We start from the raw sequence: 22,216 nt of genomic DNA on the forward strand, positions 1-22,216 counted from the left end.
TACCTGCTAATTGTTACATATGGTGGGAGGTAGGGGAGTAAAGGAAGAAAGGAGATGGAGAGTTCTCTGACTGTGCCGTTTTACAGTTTTGACTGAACTATGTAAAAGTTTTACATATTTTAAAAATTATTGAATTTTTCAAAACCAATTTCTATAATTTTTCTTTTTCATGGTCCAAATCAACGTGCTTTATTTATACTAGCATTTGCTGTATGGTTGGCTTTGTGATATCAGATCTCACTAGAACGCTCTTACAGAAGAAAATACTCCTTCCCTGTGAAATTCCTCATTTAAAATGCTGTAATTAAAATGACTTAAATTGTCTCATTGTTTTACTATACACAGCTACCCCAAACCCAGCAATCAGTCACCAACATTACAGACTGAAATACGCGGAAACAAGCGTGAGCAGGCACACGGCCTCGTCACCGGCGGGGCTCTGGGGCACGCACCAATCCCTGCAGTTGATGGCGTCCCCGTAGCCTGGCGTGTCCACCACGGTCAGCCGCAGCTTGACCCCTCGCTCTTCAATCTCAACAGTTGAAGCCTCAATTTGGACAGTTCTTTCAATTTTCTCTGCAGCTCCAGGTATGACTCTTTCTGGGTAGAGGTCAGTCAGGAAGAGGCTGTTTATGAGAGTTGATTTTCCGAGACCCGATTCACCAACCACCATTAGCGTGAATTCAAAACCTTTTTTCACTGATTTTCGATGAGCTTGATTGGGAAGATTTGCAAATCCAACATAGCCAGGAGTTTCTGGATTTATAAACTGAGTTGGTTGTTGCTTAGACATCTTTAGTGAAGTTTTGTCAATCTGTCGCGGACGCACCGAAGAACTAGCGCCGACCGACCGCGCCGCGGATCCGCCCCCAATTTCTAAAATTTGAAAACCACTTCCCTGGCGGAACCACTTCCCCAGTGGTTAAGACCCTGAGCTTCCACTGCAGGGGGCACGGGTTCGATCCCTGGTGGGGGAACTAAGATCCCGCATGCCACGCAGTGTGGCCAAAGAATAAAATAAAAAAAAAATTGACACCAAATGGAAACCTATGATTCTAACTGTATATCAAATTGATGGCATAAATACACAGGGCAAATAATTATTTCAAGTGACTTTTTTTTAATTCAATTTTTTTTTTCAGGTAAAATTCACATAACATACAATTAACCATTTTAAAATGTACAGTTCAGTGGCATTTAGTGCATTAACAGTGCTGTGCTGTTTTATTATTTTTGACTCTTAGGTCATTTTCCTTGGAATTCTGCCCATGGATTTTTTTTTCCTTCTAGTTTTGTTGAGGTATAGTTGACATACAGCACTGTATAAGTTTAAGCTGTACAGCATCATGATTTGACTTACATGCATCATGAAATGATGACTACAATAAGTTTAGTGAACATCCGTCATCACACAGAGATGCAACATTAAAGAAACAGAAAAAGATTTTTTCCTTATGATGAGAACTCTTAGGGTTTACTCTCAACAACTTTCATATATAACGCACAGCTGTGTTCATTATATTTATCATGTTGTACTTATTTATCTTATAACTGGAAGTTTGTACCTTTTGACCACCTTCATCCAATTCCTTTTCCCCCACCCCCAATGACCACAAATCTGATCTCTTTTTGTATGAGTTTGTCTGTTTGTTTTTGAAGTATGATTGACCTACGACACTATATTAGTTCCTGGTACCCAACATAATAAATCGATATTTCTATACATTTCAAAATGATCACCATGATAAGAATAGTTATCATCTGTCACTAAAGATATTACATAATTATTGACTATATTCCCCACACTGTACATTTCATACCTGTGACATTTACTTTGTAACTTAAAGTTTGTACCTCTTAATCTCCCTCATCTATTTCTCTCATCCCATCCCCCCAACCCGAGGAAACACCTGTTTATTCTCTGTATCTATGACTCTGTTTCTCTTTAGTTATGTTTGTTGAGTGACTTTCAAACACAGAAATTTGACGATATATCCCTTGTGGTATATATCCAGGTGACAAAAGAACCACAAAGAATTCTTAAGCTGCTTTCAGTGGTCTTATTATTAGAAGTAATATTGATACTTTTTAAAAACTATTATATATACATTATAGATTAGGAAATAAATACTTCAATTAATGTCTTTGGGAACCACGATTTTCGAAGTAAAGAAAAAATTGATATGAGTAAAATCAAAGAAGTTTAATCAAAACTCTGTAATCTTACATTTGAATTGATTCACACCCATTAGGATACTTACTATTAAGACAACAAGTATTGATGAGGATGTGGAGAAACTGGAACCCTTGTGCTTTGCTGGTTGGAATGTAAAATGGTGCAGCCAATGTAAAAAATGGTATGGCAGTTCCTCAAAATATTAAACATAGAATTACCATATGATCCAGCAATTCCACTTCCAGATATATACACAGAAGAATTGAACACAGGGTCTCAAACAGGTAATTATACACCCATTATCGTAGCAGCATTATTCACAATGGGCAAAATGTGGAAACAACCCAAGTGTTCATCAACGAATGAATGGATAAACAATATGTGGTATATACATCAATGTATACATAATTCACCCTTAAAAAGTAAGAAATTACATGCCACAACATGGATGACCCTTGAGGACATTATGCTAAGTGAAATAAACCAGCCACAAAAGGGAAAATATTCATAAATATAGTTAAGTAGAATGGTGGTTTCCAGGAGCTGGAGGAAAAGGGAGTGGGGAGTTAGTGTTTAATGGGTACAAAGTTTCAGCTTAGGAAGATGAGAAAGCCCTGGAGACAGATGGTGGTGATGTTTGCCGAATAATGTGAATGTACTTAATGTCACAAACTCATACATTTAAAAATTGTTTACATGGTAAAATTAATTATGAGTATTTTACAATAACAAAAAAATTGTACAGGAAACATCAGTATGAACTCATTATATATTTGTCTCTTACCATGAAATATGTATTTCTGAGGGCTGTCCACTAAAAAGGTCTAGAAGCATTGACAACCTAGTAGCAATGAGCCCCCCATCACCAAGATCATAGCTTCTAAATACTATTCTCCACCAAGAGGAACCCGGACTCTTTTGAGAAATGGCTGATTCTAGCTCCAGGGCAAGAAATGTAAGAGATGGCCTTGGGACATCTTGCTGAGCCAGAAAATAAGGACACTATTGAAGACAAATAGTTCTGTCAAAAGGACACAGGAGTCAAAATGAAGGGGCTCCCATTGACCAAAGATGGGACAATTGGAGCAAGGAAAAGAATCATGATTATAACTGACTGAAACACATAAAACCATCCACAACACATAAATCCATGTGTTCATAATAATACTAACAAAAAATAAGAAAACAAAACCTCATCAATCGCCATTGGATGTTTCTAGTGTACCAATTCATTACTGAGAAAACCAATAAAGGGAGGAAATTAAGCATGAATCCTGCCTTTTCCATACAAACTCTATTTCAGGGTAACCAAACAGTTGATGAGGTAGAAATTCTTCTTACGGAAGAATCTCAGCAAATGTGTTCAGAAGGAATGATAGAATTAGAATGAATTAAACAAAATGGTATTAAGCAACCATCACCAACAGATGCCAAAACAATATCCAAAAGGGTTGACGGGTGAATTTATCACGGATGAATCAGGCTGGCAACATCAGAATCCACTGTTCAATCTTAGCATTGCTAAACATCAAACCTCCAGATCTAATCACCAGCTTAGAGGAAAGAGTGGAGGTAGAGAAACAAATTAATTGCCACCGTGAAGAAACACATATACTAAAATTGGAATGATACAGAGAAGATTAGCATGGCCCCTTTGCAAGGATAACACACAAATTCGTGAAGCGTTCCATATTTTAAAAAAGAAAGGAAAAAAAGAAAGAAACAACCAGCCAAATCCAGAATATGGGGAATTTTGTAGGACAAATGACCCCTCAACAAATGAGATAAGGAGCATCTGTTGTAGAATAAAAGAGACTATGCAAAATTAACAACCCAGTGTAATGTGTGGACTCATTTGGATCTTGGTTTCCAGAGCACTGTCCTCTGTGTTTCTGGTTGGAACTTGCCCTGTGGGCCTTCTTGGTTGAAATCTGCTGCTGTGAAGATGTATTTCTGTCCTTTGCTTTACTTTGTTAGAGCCAGAGCCTATGGGCATCTACCCACAGCCTCCGTCTCACCTCAGCTATCACTAAGTAACAAATAAGTGAGTCTCTCTGCATGAGGCCAGTTCACATGGGTTCCCCCCAGACTCTAAGAAGAGTCCCCTCATCCTGCCATGACCATTCTGTGACTCTCAGCTCAGCATCCCTGCCACCAGGAACAGACAGTGGTTGAGAAGTGAAATCTCAGAGCCTCTTGCTGCCTGATCACACTGTCCTGCCACATTTGCACTGATGTAGTTGCACCCCAGGTTGGTAAGGGAAAGCCTGGGAAGCAGCCTCCTAATAGGGAGTAGGGGACAGCTGCCACCCCCTTTTCGCTAACATACACCCCCTTCCTGGATGAAGTCTGCCTGGAGAGAGAAAACAGGACCAACATCTCTCCTTCTCTCCGTTTCTTCCTCCCACCAGTCCCTTGACTAGAAAGTAGTAAGTTTTTCTTCTAATTCCCCTATGTCTTAACCTCCTGCTCCAGTAGAGTGACAGCTGCTATAGATAGAAGGGTATCGTTCCTACACTACAGGAAAATTCTGTGAACTGGATCTTTTGATATTCTAGTGGGGAGATGAAGGAATATGGAACATTCTTTCTCACAATTATTATTATTAATATTATTATTATTATTATTATAATATATAACACAGAAGTGTAATGTTAGTACCTTTTTTTTCTTTAAATTCCTTCTATAACAAATCTTAATCTCCTAAGCATATGAACACCTTGGCCTAGCAGGGCAAAGAACATATGCTCAGAAAGGAAAACGAAAAAAGCACATTAATAACTTTCATATCACAACTCTTATACACACGTGCGCACACACACAGAGACTTACTTGCAATTATAATATGCATATTTTAAGTTTTATCTTTTTAGGTTTAAAAATAATAAATGACTACATCTTCATTGTAAAAAGCAACCCACTCACTGTTTATTACTTTTGCCATCTCAAAACATAGTTGTATGTGTGTGTTTACATTTTCCCATGTAATTTAATATTCTGCTAAAATATGCTTTTCAATCCCTGAATGGTGTTCCATTGTCCAGTGTATTTTTACACACTTAATCAATCTTTAGCCAATCTACTATACTACACAGTTAAGTTGTTTCCAACTGAGTTGGGATAAACAGCCCTGTAGTACTTTTTTGGTATAAATTTCTAGAGGTAGACTGGTTGAATTAAGGAATACAAACACTTTTGATGGAAAGATTACAAATTGCCTAATTATCCTTAGAAAAATCATAGCATTTTCCAGGTCCACCAGCAGTGTGTGACACTGCCCATTTTTCCATACCTTCTCTAAGTTTATAATTAAAATGTTAAAACTATAAATTTTATAATTGTGAATTTTAAAATATTTTATGCTATTATATACAATGGAATATTACTCAGCCATAAAAAGGAACAAAATTGAGTTATTTGTAGTGAGGTGGATGGACCTAGAATCTGTCATACAGAGTGAAGTAAGTCAGAAAGTGAAAAACAAATACCGTATGCTAATGCATATATATGGAATTTTAAAAAGTGGTACTGATGAACTTAGTGGCAGGGCAGGAATAAAGACACAGACGTAGAGAACAGACTTGAGGGCATGGGGGGGAAGGGGAAGCTGAGATGAAGTGAGAGAGTAGCATTGACGTATATACACTACCAAATGTAAAATGCATGGCTAGTGGGAAGCAGCTGCATAGCACAGAGAGATCAGCTTGGTGCTTTGTGATGACCTAGAGGGGTGGGATAGGGAGGGTGGGAGGCAGGCTCAAGAGGGAGGGGATGTGGGGATATATGTATACATGTAGCTGATTCACTTCGTTGTACAGCAGAAACTAACACAACATTGTAAAGCATTTATACTCCAATAAAGATGTGAAAAAATAAAATAAAATATTTTATGTTAAAGTATCTTTGTTCAGCTGGTAAACAAATATTGGTTTAAATGTTCATTTCTTTGAGTACTAGTGAGATTGAAAATTTTTTCATATGTTTCAAATATGTATTGACCATTTGTATTACTTTAAATGATATCTTCAGATGAGAAAATTGAGGTTCAAAGAGATTAAGTGACTTGTTCAAGGACACACAGCTTCTACGAAGCAGATAACTTATTTTTTTCGTATTTTAAAATGAAACGGAATTGCTCTTCAGTTTGTCAGAGTAAGCAATAAAGCCTATGGGGCAAAGTTCTGTTGAATCTAAGAGTTCAAGTATATCTAACTAACATGTAAGTCTCTTCAGGCCAAATCATCTTTATAAAATATTGCTTGGAGAACTACTGTGAAGATTTAATGAATTACAGTTCTTTTACTCCTTCATTTTTAATTCCAAGAGAAATGCAAATCAAGATTGGAAGATAAAAAGGAGATTGCTAAAAAGGGCATCTGAATATGCTGACAGCATCCTTCTTACCATCTATCAGTCATGAATGGCTGCACAGCTGTAGATGCTGAAGGAGACTCTGGTACCCATGACCTCTTTCTCCCCATTACCACAGCCTGAGGACAAAGCATCTAACTGCATATGTTTTATAGGGGTAGAATGCAACCAGCATACTATTTTGAGAGACACTCAGAAGCTGATGCCTTACTTTTTGTTTCTGAATGCCCCTTTCCATTTCTATCCCAATTAATATATAAGGCCAGGTTGTCACCTGCTCATTTAACCTTGTGTGGCAAAGTCGAAGTCTCCTTTCTTTAATAACTAACAAGAGAGTCCATGAGTTAACAATTTAAAAGGGGGGTGGGGAACAATAACAATAAAGGAAATGGCATAGTTACTTAAATGGTAGAAAGAAAGGAAGGAAGGGAGGGAGGGAGGGAAGGAGGAAGGAAGGGAGGGAGGAAGGAAGGAAGGAAGGGAGGGAGGGAAGGAGGAAGGAAGGGAGGGAGGGAGGAAAAGAGCAAGCAAGCACACTGGCAAAATGTAATCTAGTAAGAACTGGCCAAAGGTGTATTTCAGCAGGATGAGAAATGTGAGGGACCTGGAAAAAGGGAGATGTTAACATCTACTGGAGGGGGTAAAATTCTAACACTTCTTTCTACTTGGCTTTAAGATCTTATCCCAAGAGAGTGAAGTTTTTGTACCAGGAGCTGAGTGGTCAAGATCCCCTCAGGTAGAGTTTACAAGGGAAATGCCTCTTCACTCTCCTCGAATTTGTGATCATTTGTGTCCATGACTATCCCAGGCTAAGAAAGTAAGAAAGAATAGAACTTGAGCACTAGGGGTCTCCAATTTCCCCCCTTCCCAAAGTGATGCTTCCTACACCATTTCTTGTCTTAGGCAGAGAAATCACATAGAATTATTAAGTTCCAGTAGCAGCAATGGGGAGAGGATTCGAGAGTTCAACCACTGCCCCATAAAATGTATGCAGTTTCCACTTCAGCACAGCACTGTAGGACACCATAGTGTCTCTTGGATGTGAACGGAGGGATTCTTGAAGATCTTGCATAAAGTAAAATTCATGTAACTCAAGAGTAATTTTCCCATAACAATTCTGTATTTGTTCCTCATATAAGAGGTGGTGGTTTAATGCAGCAGTCCCCAACCTTTTTGGTACCAGGGACCAGTTTCGTGGAAGACAATTGTTCCACGGAGTGGGGTGGGGGTGGGGCGGGGGGGGATGGTTTCGGGATGATTGAAGCTCATTACATTTATTGTGTACTTTATTTCTATTATTATTACATTGTAATATATAATGAAGTAATTATACAACTCTCCATAATGCAGAATCAGTGGGAGCCCTGAGCTTGTTTTCCTGCAACTAGATGGTCCCATCTGGAGGTGATGGGAGACAGTGACACATGAACTGTGTTGCTTAAGTCCAGTCTACTCCATAATCTCGTTTTGGTTGCTGTCACTGCAGAAAACCCTGCTTCACAAAGATAGGATGTTGGAAATGGAAGCAGGCTTTTCAGTGCTTTTGTGGCAATCTCAGGACATTCTGCCTTGACTTTAATCCAGAACGTATGGAGATTTGAAGTTGTCTCAAACATACTTTTAAGGCCACCATCATTTGAGATCTCAAGCAGTTGATCCTCTTCTAGCACAGACAAAGTCGATTCACCTGCCTTATTCACAAACGGGTCGTGGATCCATTCCTTCCCAGTTCAGGGGTCTTTTGTGGTTGGGAAGTAATGCTCAAACTCTTTTGAAAGCTGAGATAGGTGATCATGCACCAGCTGGGAGAAAGAAGGCCCTGGCTCAGTCTCTTTCAAAATCTCTGCTAATGTTTGAAACATGTCAAAAATCCTAACGTTCACTCATCGGCCCCATAATTCCAGTTTGGCTTTGAATGCAGCCACTTTATCTGCCGACTTGAACACAGTTGTCATTCTCCCCTGAAGTGACAGATTGAGTTCGTTGAGCAGGTTGAATATGTCACACAAGTAAGCAAGTTTTGCGACACATTCTGTGTCACTGAAATGTGCTGCCAGGGGTGACTGTTTTTCTAAAAGAAATCTCTGGAGCAGCTCTCACAACTCAAAAACTCTGGCCAGTGATCTACCTTTAGAAAGCCATTTCACTTCTGTGTATAAGAGAAGACATGTGTGCTCTGTGTCCATCTCCTCACAGAGCTGCGCGAACAGACGTGAGTTAAGGGCATGTACTTTAATATGGTTGATAATTTTAATTACATCCTGCAAAACAGTTAAGTTCAGGTGACGTTTTTTGGCTAGCCAGTATTTCTCTATGGATGACACAGTGCATAGACTCACATTCAGAAGTGACCTCTTTGACCCGAGTAGTGAAATCAAAAAGCCATCCAGTCATGGCAGCCACTCCATCTGTGCATATACCAACACAAAATGACCAATTCAGTTTTTCTGATATGTAATCATGCAAAGACTTGAATAGTTCTGCAGCTGTGGTGTTGGCTGGCAACAAAAGTTCACATAACATGTCCTCATGCACATCCTCCTGAAAAATATATCGCACAAAAACAAGCATTGTTGCCTTGTTGTCAACATCGGTAGGCTCGTCAACCTGGACTGTGTACCACGGTGACTCATTAGTCCTCTCTAATAACTGTGCCTCAGTATCCTCTGCTATTTCATCAATTCATCTAGTTATGGTGCTAGCCGAAAGAGGAACACGTGCCACCTTTTGAACTGCAGCCTCTCCTAAAAGTTCATGACAAATATCCTTAGCAGCAGGCAGGATCAACTCTTCATCAATAGTAAAGGGCTTCTTAGCTTTAGCAATGCAGTTAGCCACTAAGGACCATGCTCTCGGTGCAGACACATTTGATGAAGTAGTGGCCTTCAATAATTGCTTCTGTTCTTCGTGTTCACGTTTCTTTCTTTTGAAAAACTCCAAAGGCTTGTCTTTTAATGCAGGGTGCTTGGTCTCCATGTGACGAAGCAGTTTTGAAGGTTTCTTGGCTTCATTGGAGAGCCGGTCACCACATATTATACAAAGCGGGCTTGGAGAATGTGAATCACCTGTTGCAATGAACCTGTAATTTAAGTAGGACTCTCGGTATTTTCTTTTAAATGCCTCTTTCTTCTTGTTGGCAGTCTTAGAGTCTTCTGCTGTCTCATCATTGGGGCTTTACCCCTCTTCAAAGAAGCTCTCCAGTGATGTTTGTTTTTTACTCATTTTGGCTAGGGTTACCTTGTGGGCTTACCAAAACTGTGACTGAGACAAGTGTACAGTGTGGGAAAGAGGCACGGACGGAAGTGGTAAATAAAATAATGGGTGGGACATGTGTGGACTAAAATACGTGTCGGATTCTGACTTAAAGCCTGCCACCAGATGCAGCTGTACAACTGAAGTACTTCAACTCACTTGCCATTATAAAGCCTGCCACCAGATGCAGCTTAATTGTCACTTGCCCCTCACTGATAGGGGTTTGTTTTTTTTTTGTTATTTATTTATTTATTTATTTATTTATTTATTTATTTATTTATTTATTTTTGGCTGTGTTGGGTCTTCGTTTCTGTGCGAGGGCTTTCTCTAGTTGTGGCAAGCGGGGGCCACTCTTCATCGCGGTGCGCGGGCCTCTCACTATCGCGGCCTCTCTTGTCGCGGAGCACAGGCTCCAGACACACAGGCTCAGTAGTTGTGGCTCACGGGCCTAGTTGCTCCACGGCATGTGGGATCTTCCCAGACCAGGGCACGAACCCGTGTCCCCTGCATTGGCAGGTGGATTCTTAGCCACTGTGCCACCAGGGAAGCCCCACTGATAGGGTTTTGATATGAGTCTGCAAGCAATTGATTTATTATGGTCTCTGTGCAAACCTCTCTGCTAATGATAATCTGCATTTGCAGCCGCTCCCCCGTGCTAGCATCACAGCCTCAGCTCCACCTCAGATCATCAGGCATTAGATTCTCATAAGGAGCGCGCAACCTAGATCCCTCGCATGCACAGTTCACAGTAGGGTTCGCGCTCCTATGAGAATCTAATGCCGCCGCTGCTCTGACAGGAGGCGGAGCTCAGGCGGTAATGTGAGCCATGGGGAGAGGCTGTAAATACAAATGAAGCTTCGATCGCTTGCCTGCTGCTCACCTCCTGCTGTGCGGCCCAGTTCCTAACAGGCCATGAACCGGTACCATGAACCGGTACCGGTCTGTGGCCCGAGGGTTGGGGACCCCTGGTTTAATGCAGAGTTTGTGCATTTAGCTTGAGCAAGACCACCTAGTTCAATCCTTGATCCTTCTCTTAATAATGGAGGGAACTTAAGCAAGTTACTTAACCTCTTTTTGCCTCAGATTCCTCAGCTGTAAAATGAAGATAATAATAATACACAATATCTCACTTGATTCTTCCAGCAGGTAACAATAGTCCCTACTTCATTAAGTTGTTGTGAGGACCAAAGTAGTTACTATGTATAAAGTGGTTAGAAGGGTGTCTGGCAAATGTTAAGTGTATTATAAGTGTTTGCTTATTAATTACCTTTTATTACCAGCTAAAGTGGACCTGCCATGTAGCAATAGCATAAACATAGTTCATAATTCACTTGGCCCACGTGCTTTGAACTTCTTCGATTCTTGACTTTTATTGTTAATTTAGGAGATTTTAATTATTTCAAAATGAGTGTGTATGTTTAGACTCTATTTTTCTTTTTATATTGCACTATCCTAAAATTGCATAATTTAAATAAGCATAAAATGAATATGTACTATATGGGCTTTAGGTGTGAAAGTACAATAGATTCAGGGCCCACTGATTGTAATTCTAAAGGCAATTACTATTGACCAATATACAAGGGTTCTAGTAATTGTGCAATTTGCAGAGACGTGGATGGACCTAGAGACTGTCATACAGAGTTAAGTCAGAAAAACAAGTATCGTATAATATTGCTTATATGTGGAATCTAGAAAAATGAACAGATGAACTTATTTGTAAAGCAGAAATAGACACAGACGTAGGGAACAGACATATGGATACCGGGGGGAAAAGGGGGGTGGGATGAATTGGGAGATTGGCATTGACATATATACACTACTATGTATAAAACAGATAACTAGTGAGAACCTACTGTATAGCACAGGGAACTCTACTCAGTGCTCTGTGGTGACCTAAATGGGAAGGAAATCCAAAAAAGAGGGCATATATGTATACATATAGCTGATTCACTTTGCTGTACAGCAGAAACTAACACAACATTGTAAAGCAACTATACTCCAATAAAAATTAATAATAAAAAATACGTATACAAGGGTTCTTGTGGGTGTGAAGTGGCTCAGGGTGTGTTCATGACAGGCAGGCAACGAGAGGAAGTAAAAAGATGCCTGTCCAGGTTGACCCCCAAGTAAAACTCATGATGACACTTGTATGCCAGACACTGTTCTACGTCTTTTACATACATTCTTGTATTCAGTTCTTACAATACCCTCATGAGATAAATACTATTAATGCCCACATTTACAGATGTAGAAACACAAAAAATTTAAGCAACTTGCCCAAGGTAACCCAGCTGGTAAATGGTAGTCTTGGGATTTAAACCTAAATATCCTACTCCCAAAACCCAGGTGTAATTATCTCACTACATACACCTCAAAAAATTGTGATGTACAAAGTCTGCTTAGATTCTTCCACGTTTTTCTCTTTAGGACCTTTTTATTTCTTAAATACAGCCCTATCCACAACTGTAATGGGCACAGGTATGCTTATGGCAAACACTTTAGAAAATACAGAAAAATAGAAAGCAAAAAGATTCAAGTAATAATATCACCCAAAAATGACCACTGTTAAAATTTTGTGTTTCCTTCTAGACTTTTTTCTAAGTACATGGTTTTGTTCTATGTTCGTTTTACATAGTTGTGATCACATGATATATACAATTTTCATCTTCCGGTTTTCCCTCATACTATGACATGTGCCATCCTATGCTATTAGAAATTTCATAAACTTCTTTTATAGACGCTGCATAATGTACAGTTGCATGGCAGTTCCATAATATATTTACCACTCTTCACGTTGAACATCTGAGTATTTCCAGCTTTTTTACTGTGGGATGGATGTCTTGGACACGTTGGTGTCCCTCTAGCTTTCCTTCTCTCAAAATTTATTTTTTGGAAAGGAGCTGATAAACTCATTCATACTAAAGTGTACATGGTTCATAAAACTTATTTTCTCTTCAAGGACACTTCTGTCAATTTAAGCCAAAGGAATGGAGCTCTAATTGTGAGAGGTTAGTCACCAGAACATCTAGCTGGGAGATTCCCCCACCCTCCCCAATCAGAGGAGACTCTACAATAGCAAAAAGGTGCAGGGCTGACTTAACGTTAGGAAAGCTGATGAGAAGTCAGACTGGAGCTGCAGAGGTGGTGGCGTGGTAAAAGCGAAGGAAAAAGTTTTGTATAAGCGAGGGTGAAAAAACTGGGTAGAAGAATGGAAGAGAATTAGAAAATTCACTTAGCTGCACTTACCTAGTTTCTCCACCTCTCCTGTGTTGGCCTTTCCAAAGCATCTGGCCTTAGGGATGGGCCCGCCCACCTTCTCCTCAGAACGGCTCCGTCGGGTTCTCAGTCCCAATTATTCTGCCAAGTCTCACAGCTTTGGGGCCTTGGGCGGCCACAGAGCCAGTCGCAAGGAGCAGCAGTGAAGTCCTAAGAGGGCCCATTCCAAGCCCTGGGTCCACAGACCATCCTGTGGGAGCGTCACCTCCCTCGGCTTGAGGAGAAGAGTTAATAATACCTGTGGGGGCAGGGAAGTTAGAGGCCTCGTGTGAAAGTTCACAAAGTCCTGTCCTGCTCACTCCCCCCAGCACTCTTTTTTTCCCCTCCTCCTAGACGCTTCTAGGAGGCTTTCCAGGCTGCTGGCCAATCCGAGGCTGCAGTGGAGAAGCAAATGGGACCCAGGACAGAACTCAGTTGCCCCCGACTCTCCCCACTGCGGTGCTGCACTGGCAGTGGCTGGTATGGAGAAAGAGGAGGCGTGCGGGTGTGCCGAATGAAGTCCAAACCAAAGGGGCCAGCGACTCCGCCCCTCTGGATTAGGGAGAGGAGGAAACCATAAATCCGAAAACCTAGCCTGACCAATTAAATTAAAAAAAAAAAAAAAAGCGAAAGGCTCCAGCCTAAGGCTGGGGAGGAGCGCAGCAATCCCTGAGTAGCCGTCCCCGCTGCAGCCACAGCGTGGGCGCCCTCCCACGCCTGCTCCACCGGGACCCCCGGGCGCACCACGCACGCACGCACCCACCCGCCCTCCTCCCTGGGACTGCCGCTCCTCCCTTTTTCCTCGCTGGTTGGCTGCGGCGCCGCAGAGCGCGGCGGCGGCAGGAGGAGCCGGGCGCGCCCGCCACGCACGGCCACCGAGCTAGCACGGGCTGCAGGCGCGGCGCGCGAGCTCAGGTGGCGACGGCGGCGGCGGCAGTGGCCAACGCACACCCTCTCCCCAGCGCGCCCGCATCCCTCCTGCACTGAGCCGCGGAGCCACCGGCGGTCCCCGGGCTCCCCCGGCCCCAGCGCGCACGGCCGAACCCCACGCGCAAGAGCGGCCGCCTCTGCTGTGGTTCCGAGCCCGGGCGCCAGCCATGGGGAAGCCGGCGAAGAAGGGACGCGACTGGAAGCGATTCCTGAGGAATAATTGGTTGCTACTCTCCACCGTGGCTGCGGTGGTGCTAGGTGAGTTGCGTGGCGGGTGGGCGACGCGCGCACCCTCACGCGCTCCCAGCGCCCAGGCCGCGTACGGGGCGGGCGGGTGCGAGGGTGGGCATGGCGCTGGCGCACCCGGTGCTCGGGTCCCTCGGCTCCCCCTCGGCCTCGGACACCACGCGGGGGCTTACCCTCGAGGGTGTTGATTTCTGCGTGCAAAGAACAAAGCTCCTCCGGGACTCCCGTTTGGGTGTTCCGCGAGCTGCGGGTTCCTGCTTTACCCAGAATGATCAAAGGGGTTTGTAAGGGAGAAAGGGAAGCAAGAGCTCTCGGTTCTTCCCGTTTGGAAGCAAATGTGGTTTAATTTTTTAAATCCTATCTGCTCCCCCCTTTTTTTCCTGAACCATGCGTTGTCCGGACAGAGATTGAGTGTGGATGATGGTTCGCGGTTGGACTGGAAGAGACACCTTAACCTCAGGGGTGGTCCGGTTCCCGGGGGGAGGGAGGAGGTGGATGTTACCTTAGGTCGCTCACCCTGGGCAGTGCCTGGAAAGGTGCCTTCCCACGCGGCGAGCCGATGCCCGCACGGAGGCACGGAAAACCGGCCAGATTCGTGCTTGAATTCTGGAGTATGCAGTTGTGGCCCCCAGGATGTCAAAGGGAAGAGAGCTATCAGATTTCTCCCTTTCCCCCGTGCAAATCTACCGAGGTAGCCTCCCTGAGCTTCCTTGCTCTCCACATTGCTTTTCTATTGAAAGTAATTTTCAAGTCATATGTGCTTGTTTTTAAACAAGGTGTGTTTAAGTGATTCATTCCTGAGAAATCACTGGACTAGGTGAATGTCAGATCCATTGCTCAGGGGTATGAGTTGCACCTATTTAGACTCTGAATTTCTGCCAGGTTGTCTGTTTTACACCTTGGGTCCTGGGATGCTCGTCTTTGGGGTTGGCGCCAAGACTGCCTCCTTTCCTCTAAGAGCTCGCACAGGTGGGGACACCCAGCAGGTGAGGCTCCTTTGAAAACCCCACCTTCCATTTGGAAAGTGGAGCTGGGGAGAGGGTTAGCCTGTACCTCTCCCAGCCTCATGCACCTTTCTCTCCAGCTGCTGCTCCTGAATCTCAGAATATTTGGTGTTGCCTGCTCCCCCTCTTGGTGCCCAAACCCCCGCCCCCCAAAAAAAGTCTGTGGAGGTTAATGGATTCCTCAGGGTCGGATTTGCTCCTCCAGATCCTTATGCAAAGTCAAGTCAGGTTTCTAGTAAATAAATAACATCCTGGAATTACCTTAGCAGAGGCCACCTGTGGGAGGAAAAGAGAGAAGTAGAGGAGCAAGTCTTGACTGCTTAACTCTTTTCCCCAAGAAGAGCCACATGGTTTAGGGCGTTTGTTTTGGTTGGTTGGTTGGCTGGTTGGTTGGTTGCGTTGGGTCTTCATTGCTATGCGCGGGCTTTCTCTAGTTGCGGCGAGCGGGGGCTACTCTTCATTGTGGTGCTGCGTGGGCTTCTCATTGTGGTGGCTTCTCTTGTTGCAGAGCACGGGCTCTAGGCGCGTGAGCTCCAGTAGTTGTGGCGCGCGGGCTCAGTAGTTGTGGCACACAGGCTTAGTTGCTCCGTGGCATGTGGGTTCTTCCCGCTCCAGGGCTCGAACCCGTGTCACCTGCATTGGCAGACAGAGTCTTAACCACTGTGCCACCAGGGAAGTCCCGGTTAGGGTGTTTTTAAGGGAAGCATTATCCTGCCCCATCACGTTTTAAATAACAGATGCCTCAGAGAGAGTGATTTGTTTACCCTGCAGCCAAATAGATGAGATGGCCTTGTTTGTTTTCCTAGTGACAAGATTCCAGAATTAATTGTTAAATCCCTTTTTAAGGATGGTTTTGGGTAGCCTGGCATTTCCCTCACAATCCCCCGTGGACGTGAAATGATCCTGCCTTTTCAGCTGTGGGGTTTTCCAGAGATACTCACCTATTAACCAGGTGTGGCACACCAGTGTTGAGTTTACTGATTCACTGGAGACTGGTTTGGCAAAGATTTTGAAAATTTTTCCCTGGCCTTTGGAACTTGTTGCATAAATACGTCTTCAGGGTCACGGGAGATAACATGTCTGTTTTGTAGACGTGGCCTTTGGTGTCAGATGGGCAATTTCCTCCAGTTTTAATGTGGGTAAGCCCCAGGAGCTTGATTCAGATACTTTGCTCCAGAAAGGAAAAGCACCATATAAAAATCGTAAGCGCTCAACTGAAGTCTTTCAGCACATTTGCAAAAGGAACAACATCGGGCAGTCCCTGAGCATTTCAGCTCCTGGTCTGAGAAGTCAAGCCTACACCACCCTCAATGTGTCCATCACAAGGCACTTCCTAGAGTCCTCCTCTTTTCCTCATTCTTTGGAGCTTTGGGCTTGAGTGCAAAAATCATACCTCTGTCTGTGTAGTCTGTGCTAACTCATTCTGGTTTAAACCCAGAACTGAAATTGCAGCCAACTTATAACAGGGATGCTAAGTCCATCCATAAGCCCTTTAGGCCATGATAGTAAGTTTATTTTTATAACAGTCTTAATTGATACAGAAATCACAAGCACTCTCATGTAGCCTCCTTTCTGAACCTTTCAGTATGTGGATCTTAAAGAAGAAAAAACAGTTAAATTTATTTATTACCCTGACAGAATATCATCTTCTGATTAAAATTGAAATGTTTTGTCCCTGCTATAATTCAGCAGCCCTGACACTTTAAAATATTTTGATTTTTGAAGTGAGGGGCAAAGGTTTTTACCAGCCATCTTAAAGCCTCTGATTTTTCAAGACAGCTTTTGAGGGGAAGTGAAATTAAAGGTCATCTTTATTAGGTGTAAAAGTTAATTTCTTTCATGGACAAGGAGATGCTAAAAGCTAAATATTTCCACATATTCTTATTCATGAGATAAAGGGATTGAATAGTTAAGTGACCATCTTTGTTAATTTCTGTGAAACCCTACAAGGTCCTGGAAATAATATCTTGGATTTTCAGATGAGAGGCCTTTACTAAAATCTGATAAGGAACAATTTTCATTGCATCCATTACAATTCTTTCAGACTTTTCCCCTGCTTCTGTAGTGTAGTAGTATGAGCACAGAGCCTGGAGTCAAGAGTTCTAGATTTGAATTCTGATACTGTCATGCTCTACCATTTAGACAAACTCTGTTATTCTCTGGAATCCTCAATTTCCTCATCTGGAAAATAGGGATATAGGTCATTACCTCATTTGCTATTAGAGTTGTTTAAGATAACGTGAAAATATCTAGTTGTGTGACTGGCATATAACAGGTACTCAATAAATGTCATTTTAAGATGATTTGAATAATTTCATTCTGAGGAAATTAATACTTTCTTATAAAATAAGGTCTCTCGTGGTCTTTCTCTGTTCTGCTTGGTGTCCAGCCTAGAATTCTGAGTCCAAGGTGATTCACGTGTTTTTTGTTTTTTGTTTTTAATTTTTTTTAATTAATTTATTTTACTTATTTATTTTTGGCTGTGTTGGGTCTTCGTTTCTGTGCGAGGGCTTTCTCTCGTTGCGGCGAGCGGGGGCCACTCTTCATCGCGGTGCGCAGGCCTCTCACTATCGTGGCCTCTCTTGTTGCGGAGCACAGGCTCCAGACGCGCAGGCTCAGTACTTGTAGCTCACGGGCCCAGTTGCTCCGTGGCATGCGGGATCTTCCCAGACCAGGGCTCGAACCCGTGTCCCCTGCACTAGCAGGCAGATTCTCAACCACTGCGCCACCAGGGAAGCCCCGATTCACGTGTTTTGATGACATGTTCTGTCTAGGTGAACACCAGCCTCCAGAGCATTATTTACTGTTTTAAAAGGATATGGAAAGGATTAATCATTTTGTTTTGTGCCGCATAGCCTGATTCTCATTTCATTTAACAGGGCAGAAATTATGAGGGAAGAATTTTAGTGCTTTAAGTGGGAATTCTGTGCAAGCAGAATCTGTGTGTGAGAATTCTGTGTCCAAGCGTTGTGATTCACGTCAGCCAATACTGATCATAGCATGTATAATGTTGGTAAAGCACTCATGGAACCCTCACCCTGTTCACAACATAAAGCCTGATCTTTCTTTCCAGACAGGTTGTGCTTTATTTCAGTCATTTGAAAAATCTGATTTCCAGGTTATGGATTTTCAGGAAAGGAAATAGCTGTTGTTATTTACAGGACAGAGCTGGCAAGCTTATTCATCCTGAATAATTTTCTTTGGAGCACTAAAGGAAGCAATCATTTACAGATTCAGATTCCATTGTCCAAAATCGAGAACAATTCCTTCATGTTCTTAGTAATAACCCTTGCTCCACCCAGCCTCACGTCTCCTACGCCGGAGCTCTTGTATCTGGCAGTGCTAATTTGAGTCATGGTATAAGCTCTCTTGCTCAGTTTCTACGTGTCTGTGAAGCTCCTGAAGATCGGGGGTCAGGCGGGGAGACGACTGCAGCTCAGTGTTCAGAATGTATTTTGTTATCATGAAACTCATGTGCTCTGGCAGGTCTCAGGCCTGGTGCTGCTGGCCGTCTAATCAGCTCAGCCTTGGAATATACCTGTACAGTAACCAATGCTTAAATCATTCGCTCATTCAACAAATATATATTAGGCACCTACTGTGTGCCAGGGACTGTTCTAGAACCAGGGCACATAACAGTGAACAAAATAAAAACTCCTGTCCTCATGAGACTTATGTTCAAGTGGAGACAAGTAGACAGTAAACCGGAAACATAGGTAAACTACAATGTAGAGTATGTTCGATAGTGAGAGTGCTCTAGAGTAACATAAAGCAGAGAGGGCGCTGGCAGATTGCAGTTTGAAATAGGGAGAATGGGAAAGCCCTGCTGGGAAGGCGAGAACTGAAGTGAGACTGGAAAGAGGTGAAGGAACACAGATATCTGGGGAGATCCTGGTGTGTTTAAGGAAGAGCATGGGGGTGGAGTGAGGAGGTGAGGGGAAGAGGCAGTAGGATGGTGTGAGTTCTTATAAGGACTTTGACTTTTACAGGGAGTTGGGAAACCATTAAAAGGTGTTGAGCAGAGCAGTGACATGGTCTGATTATCTTTTAATCAGCTTTCCCTGGCTGGCTGCTCTTTTGACCACAGACAGCAGAGACAAACGTGGAAGCAGAGAGATCAGTTTAGGAGGCTAGTACAATTAACCTGCTATGTATTTTTTTTTTTACTTGAAAAAATGATGTATTTTATAATTGTTCTGTATAAGAAAGTTAGGATCTTATCCTGCTATGTATTTTACTTTTACACTTTTCTAATCTCATTTCCATCATGGCTAGTGAAATCTTAGGAAATGCTTAAGAAAAATCAATGAAAAAAATATTGCAACTATAAAGTAGGCCTTATTGTTCACCGTTATATGGACGAGGAACCAGACTTGGAACAGTGCAGGACTCGCTCAGGATCACTCAGATAACAACTGGCAATGCCCAGTCTTCCTATACTTTTCCTTTCCTACCTTTGGACTGCTGTCCTCCATCTTGCTCCCCATCTCCCTGTCATATTTGGTCCTTGCAGACCCTCCTGGGGACCATGGTGGTCTGGCTGTATGCCACATCGGGATAGGGTATGAGGATCCTGTAGTGTGCGCTTTGGGCTGTAGTTGCTTCTTTCTCCCCTGAGACTGAGAAGGGACAGCAACATGCCTCCACAGGACTCTCGGAATTGCAGTGTGTGCCCTGGAGGAACACTGCTCCTGTGGGATTTGCCAGACTGATCAGCCAGACTGGTCTCCACTCTAGGCTCAGAGCCACCCTTACACCTCTGTCCATGAGGCTGCCCTGCTATTGTTTCCACCTTCAAAGCCTGCCCTTTCTACCTTCTAACTAAGTGGCTTGGTGTGACTGGCGGAAAGGGTGTGATTGAGGGACATGGGGGGAGAAAAAGCAAGGCTGCCACGGAGGTTGGCGGCCAGATCCTAGACAGACTGGAATGCCATGCTGATAAGTTCAGACATGCTCCTGAGGACAAAACTGGACAATGACATAGGCAGGACTGTGCTTAGAAAAGATCCTTGAGGCAGATGGCTGTGGAAAATGGATCCAAGAAGGGTGATCTTGCAAGTGGGCAGATCACCCTAGGGGATTACTGTTAAGGTCCAGGCAGAGAGAGAGAGAGAGATGGAGGCCTCAGCAGAGCAGCAGCAGTGAGAGTGGAAAGGAAAGGACAGCTCTGTGAGGTGTTCAGCAGGTTAACCTGTTGGCTAGGTTTAGTCCTTGGGAGAAAGAGGTGGTGATCTTTAGCAGGAGAGGAAGTCCCAGAGGGGGCAGCAGCTTGGAAAAGAACTATCATGCTCTCCCACTGTACAGAACCAATGTCTACTTGCTTTTTGTTACTGTATAGTTAGAGTGTATTCTAATTTTCTGCCTTCCCCACTGACCCAAGAGCCCTTGAGGGAAGGAATTCTGTGTTGCCCCTCTCTATACCCACAGCACCTGTCACAAAGCCTGGTGGGCTCAATACATTTGTTAAATTGTTGTGTCATTTGTGATCCAGAGAGATAGTTAAACGTTATCCTTGTTTATTGAATGAGTAAATGAGCCCAAAGCTAAGCTTGAATTCCACCATACATTCTTCTCTGCCTACTTCAGCCTCCTCTGATCTGCATCAGTAAGACAGATTAACACTTAGTTTACATATACTTATCAAGCATGTTAAACTTCTCTTCTTCAAAACTAGATTATAGACCCCTAGAGGGCAAAAGCATTCTGATTACCCTTAGCAGGCACTAGAAAATGAAAGGAGACCTTAAAGTAATGAGACTGACTCTAAAATGCTATATAAAAAAGTGAATCTTTGTTTCTTGTCAGAAGGAAGAGAGGTTTGGATTAGCTGGAAGATCAAAGAGATTTTATTCATGTGCCAACTCCAATTTATAGGTAGTGGACTGTCTAGCATGATATGTTTGTTGAGAAGGAAAAGTTCTGAAATTGATTACTGATGTCTGCCAAGGACTTAAGGTTAGGAAATAGTGGCCTGTGTGCTGCATACTTGTTGACCCTGGGTCAGAAAGTCGCTGAAGTTCCTTCTAGGTTTAAAATCCCTTAGCTCTATGCTTGTATAGTCATTCCTCAGTACATTGCTGGGAGTTAGAGGAAGTCTTCCTTAGGGAACTAAGGAAGGGTTAATGGTCATTACTAGAGGGTAAAATGACCTTGATGTTGAGTCATTTGTTCTACATCTGTGACTTGGGGTGTTAAAATGTAAATTGTGTCTGGGACTGTTACCAGGGTAATGTTCTATGTCAGCCTTAAATTATTCATCACAACAGTAATGTGAGGTCTAATAAACTTAAGTTGTTTCTACACATGTATATATATCTTGCATGTATCTGCTTAATTAATTACCTTTGAGAAGCGATCCTTTAGCTGACTTGTGCCTAGTTCCACATATTGAAGGATTAGGGAAACAATTTTGGGCTTTGAATGCCTATGCCTGGTGCTTTCAGTTTTGAAACCAAATCAGAACCCACCAGAGTTGGGGAATCACTGAAAAGATTCTGATTTTTGGCTGATCAAACGTAACCCATCTGTCAAAAATTTGAGCAGTGGGCATAAGAAATAAAGGAAGCTTCAAATGACATAAGATGTAGAAAATTATCACATGCCAAATTTGGATTTGGTGGAGCTCATATAGTAGCTCAGATGAGTAAAAACCTTGGGTTGCTCAGACACCGTGTAAATAAATGGGATTAGGAATTAGCTGTTGTAGAGCGTATGTGTGCTCATATGAACACTTGCTTATAAAGAGAGAAAGCTTTCCATGTTAATTACTTGGGAGAAATTGTGCTTACCTTTAGCAGAGCTGAGACTGAAAATAGCTGTCCTATATAGGGAGTCAGTGACACGCTGGCCTGCTGCCAGGCAGCTCTGTTCACCTGAGGAACTGCAGATCTCCCCCATGTTGATGTCGCTGGAGATCTGGGGTCACGTGTAGCGTGGGGACTCTAGCACTCTCGAAGAAAATGAACTCATCTTAGACGGCACT

At 42.9% G+C, this 22,216-nt stretch overlaps 1 protein-coding gene and 2 pseudogenes across 1 annotated transcript in view; 2 read left to right on the forward strand and 1 right to left on the reverse strand.

Moving 5' to 3' along the window:
• Window positions 1–353: 353 nt before the first annotated feature.
• On the reverse strand, window positions 354–864 carry LOC137770328 (septin-2 pseudogene; annotated as a pseudogene).
• Window positions 865–3,773: 2,909 nt separating this feature from the next.
• LOC137771111 (U6 spliceosomal RNA) lies at window positions 3,774–3,873 on the forward strand (annotated as a pseudogene).
• A 10,205-nt stretch (window positions 3,874–14,078) lies between these two features.
• SLC1A1 (solute carrier family 1 member 1) overlaps window positions 14,079–22,216 on the forward strand; it is a 76,417-nt gene continuing 68,279 nt past the window's right edge. The window contains exon 1 of the mRNA XM_068552793.1: window positions 14,079–14,242. Coding sequence (XP_068408894.1) covers window positions 14,152–14,242 — 91 coding nt within the window. The 5' untranslated portion in view covers window positions 14,079–14,151. The remainder of the gene's footprint in view (window positions 14,243–22,216) is intronic.

The sequence above is a fragment of the Eschrichtius robustus genome, chromosome 10 (genome assembly GCF_028021215.1).
Source record: "Eschrichtius robustus isolate mEscRob2 chromosome 10, mEscRob2.pri, whole genome shotgun sequence".
NCBI lineage: Eukaryota > Metazoa > Chordata > Mammalia > Artiodactyla > Eschrichtiidae > Eschrichtius > Eschrichtius robustus.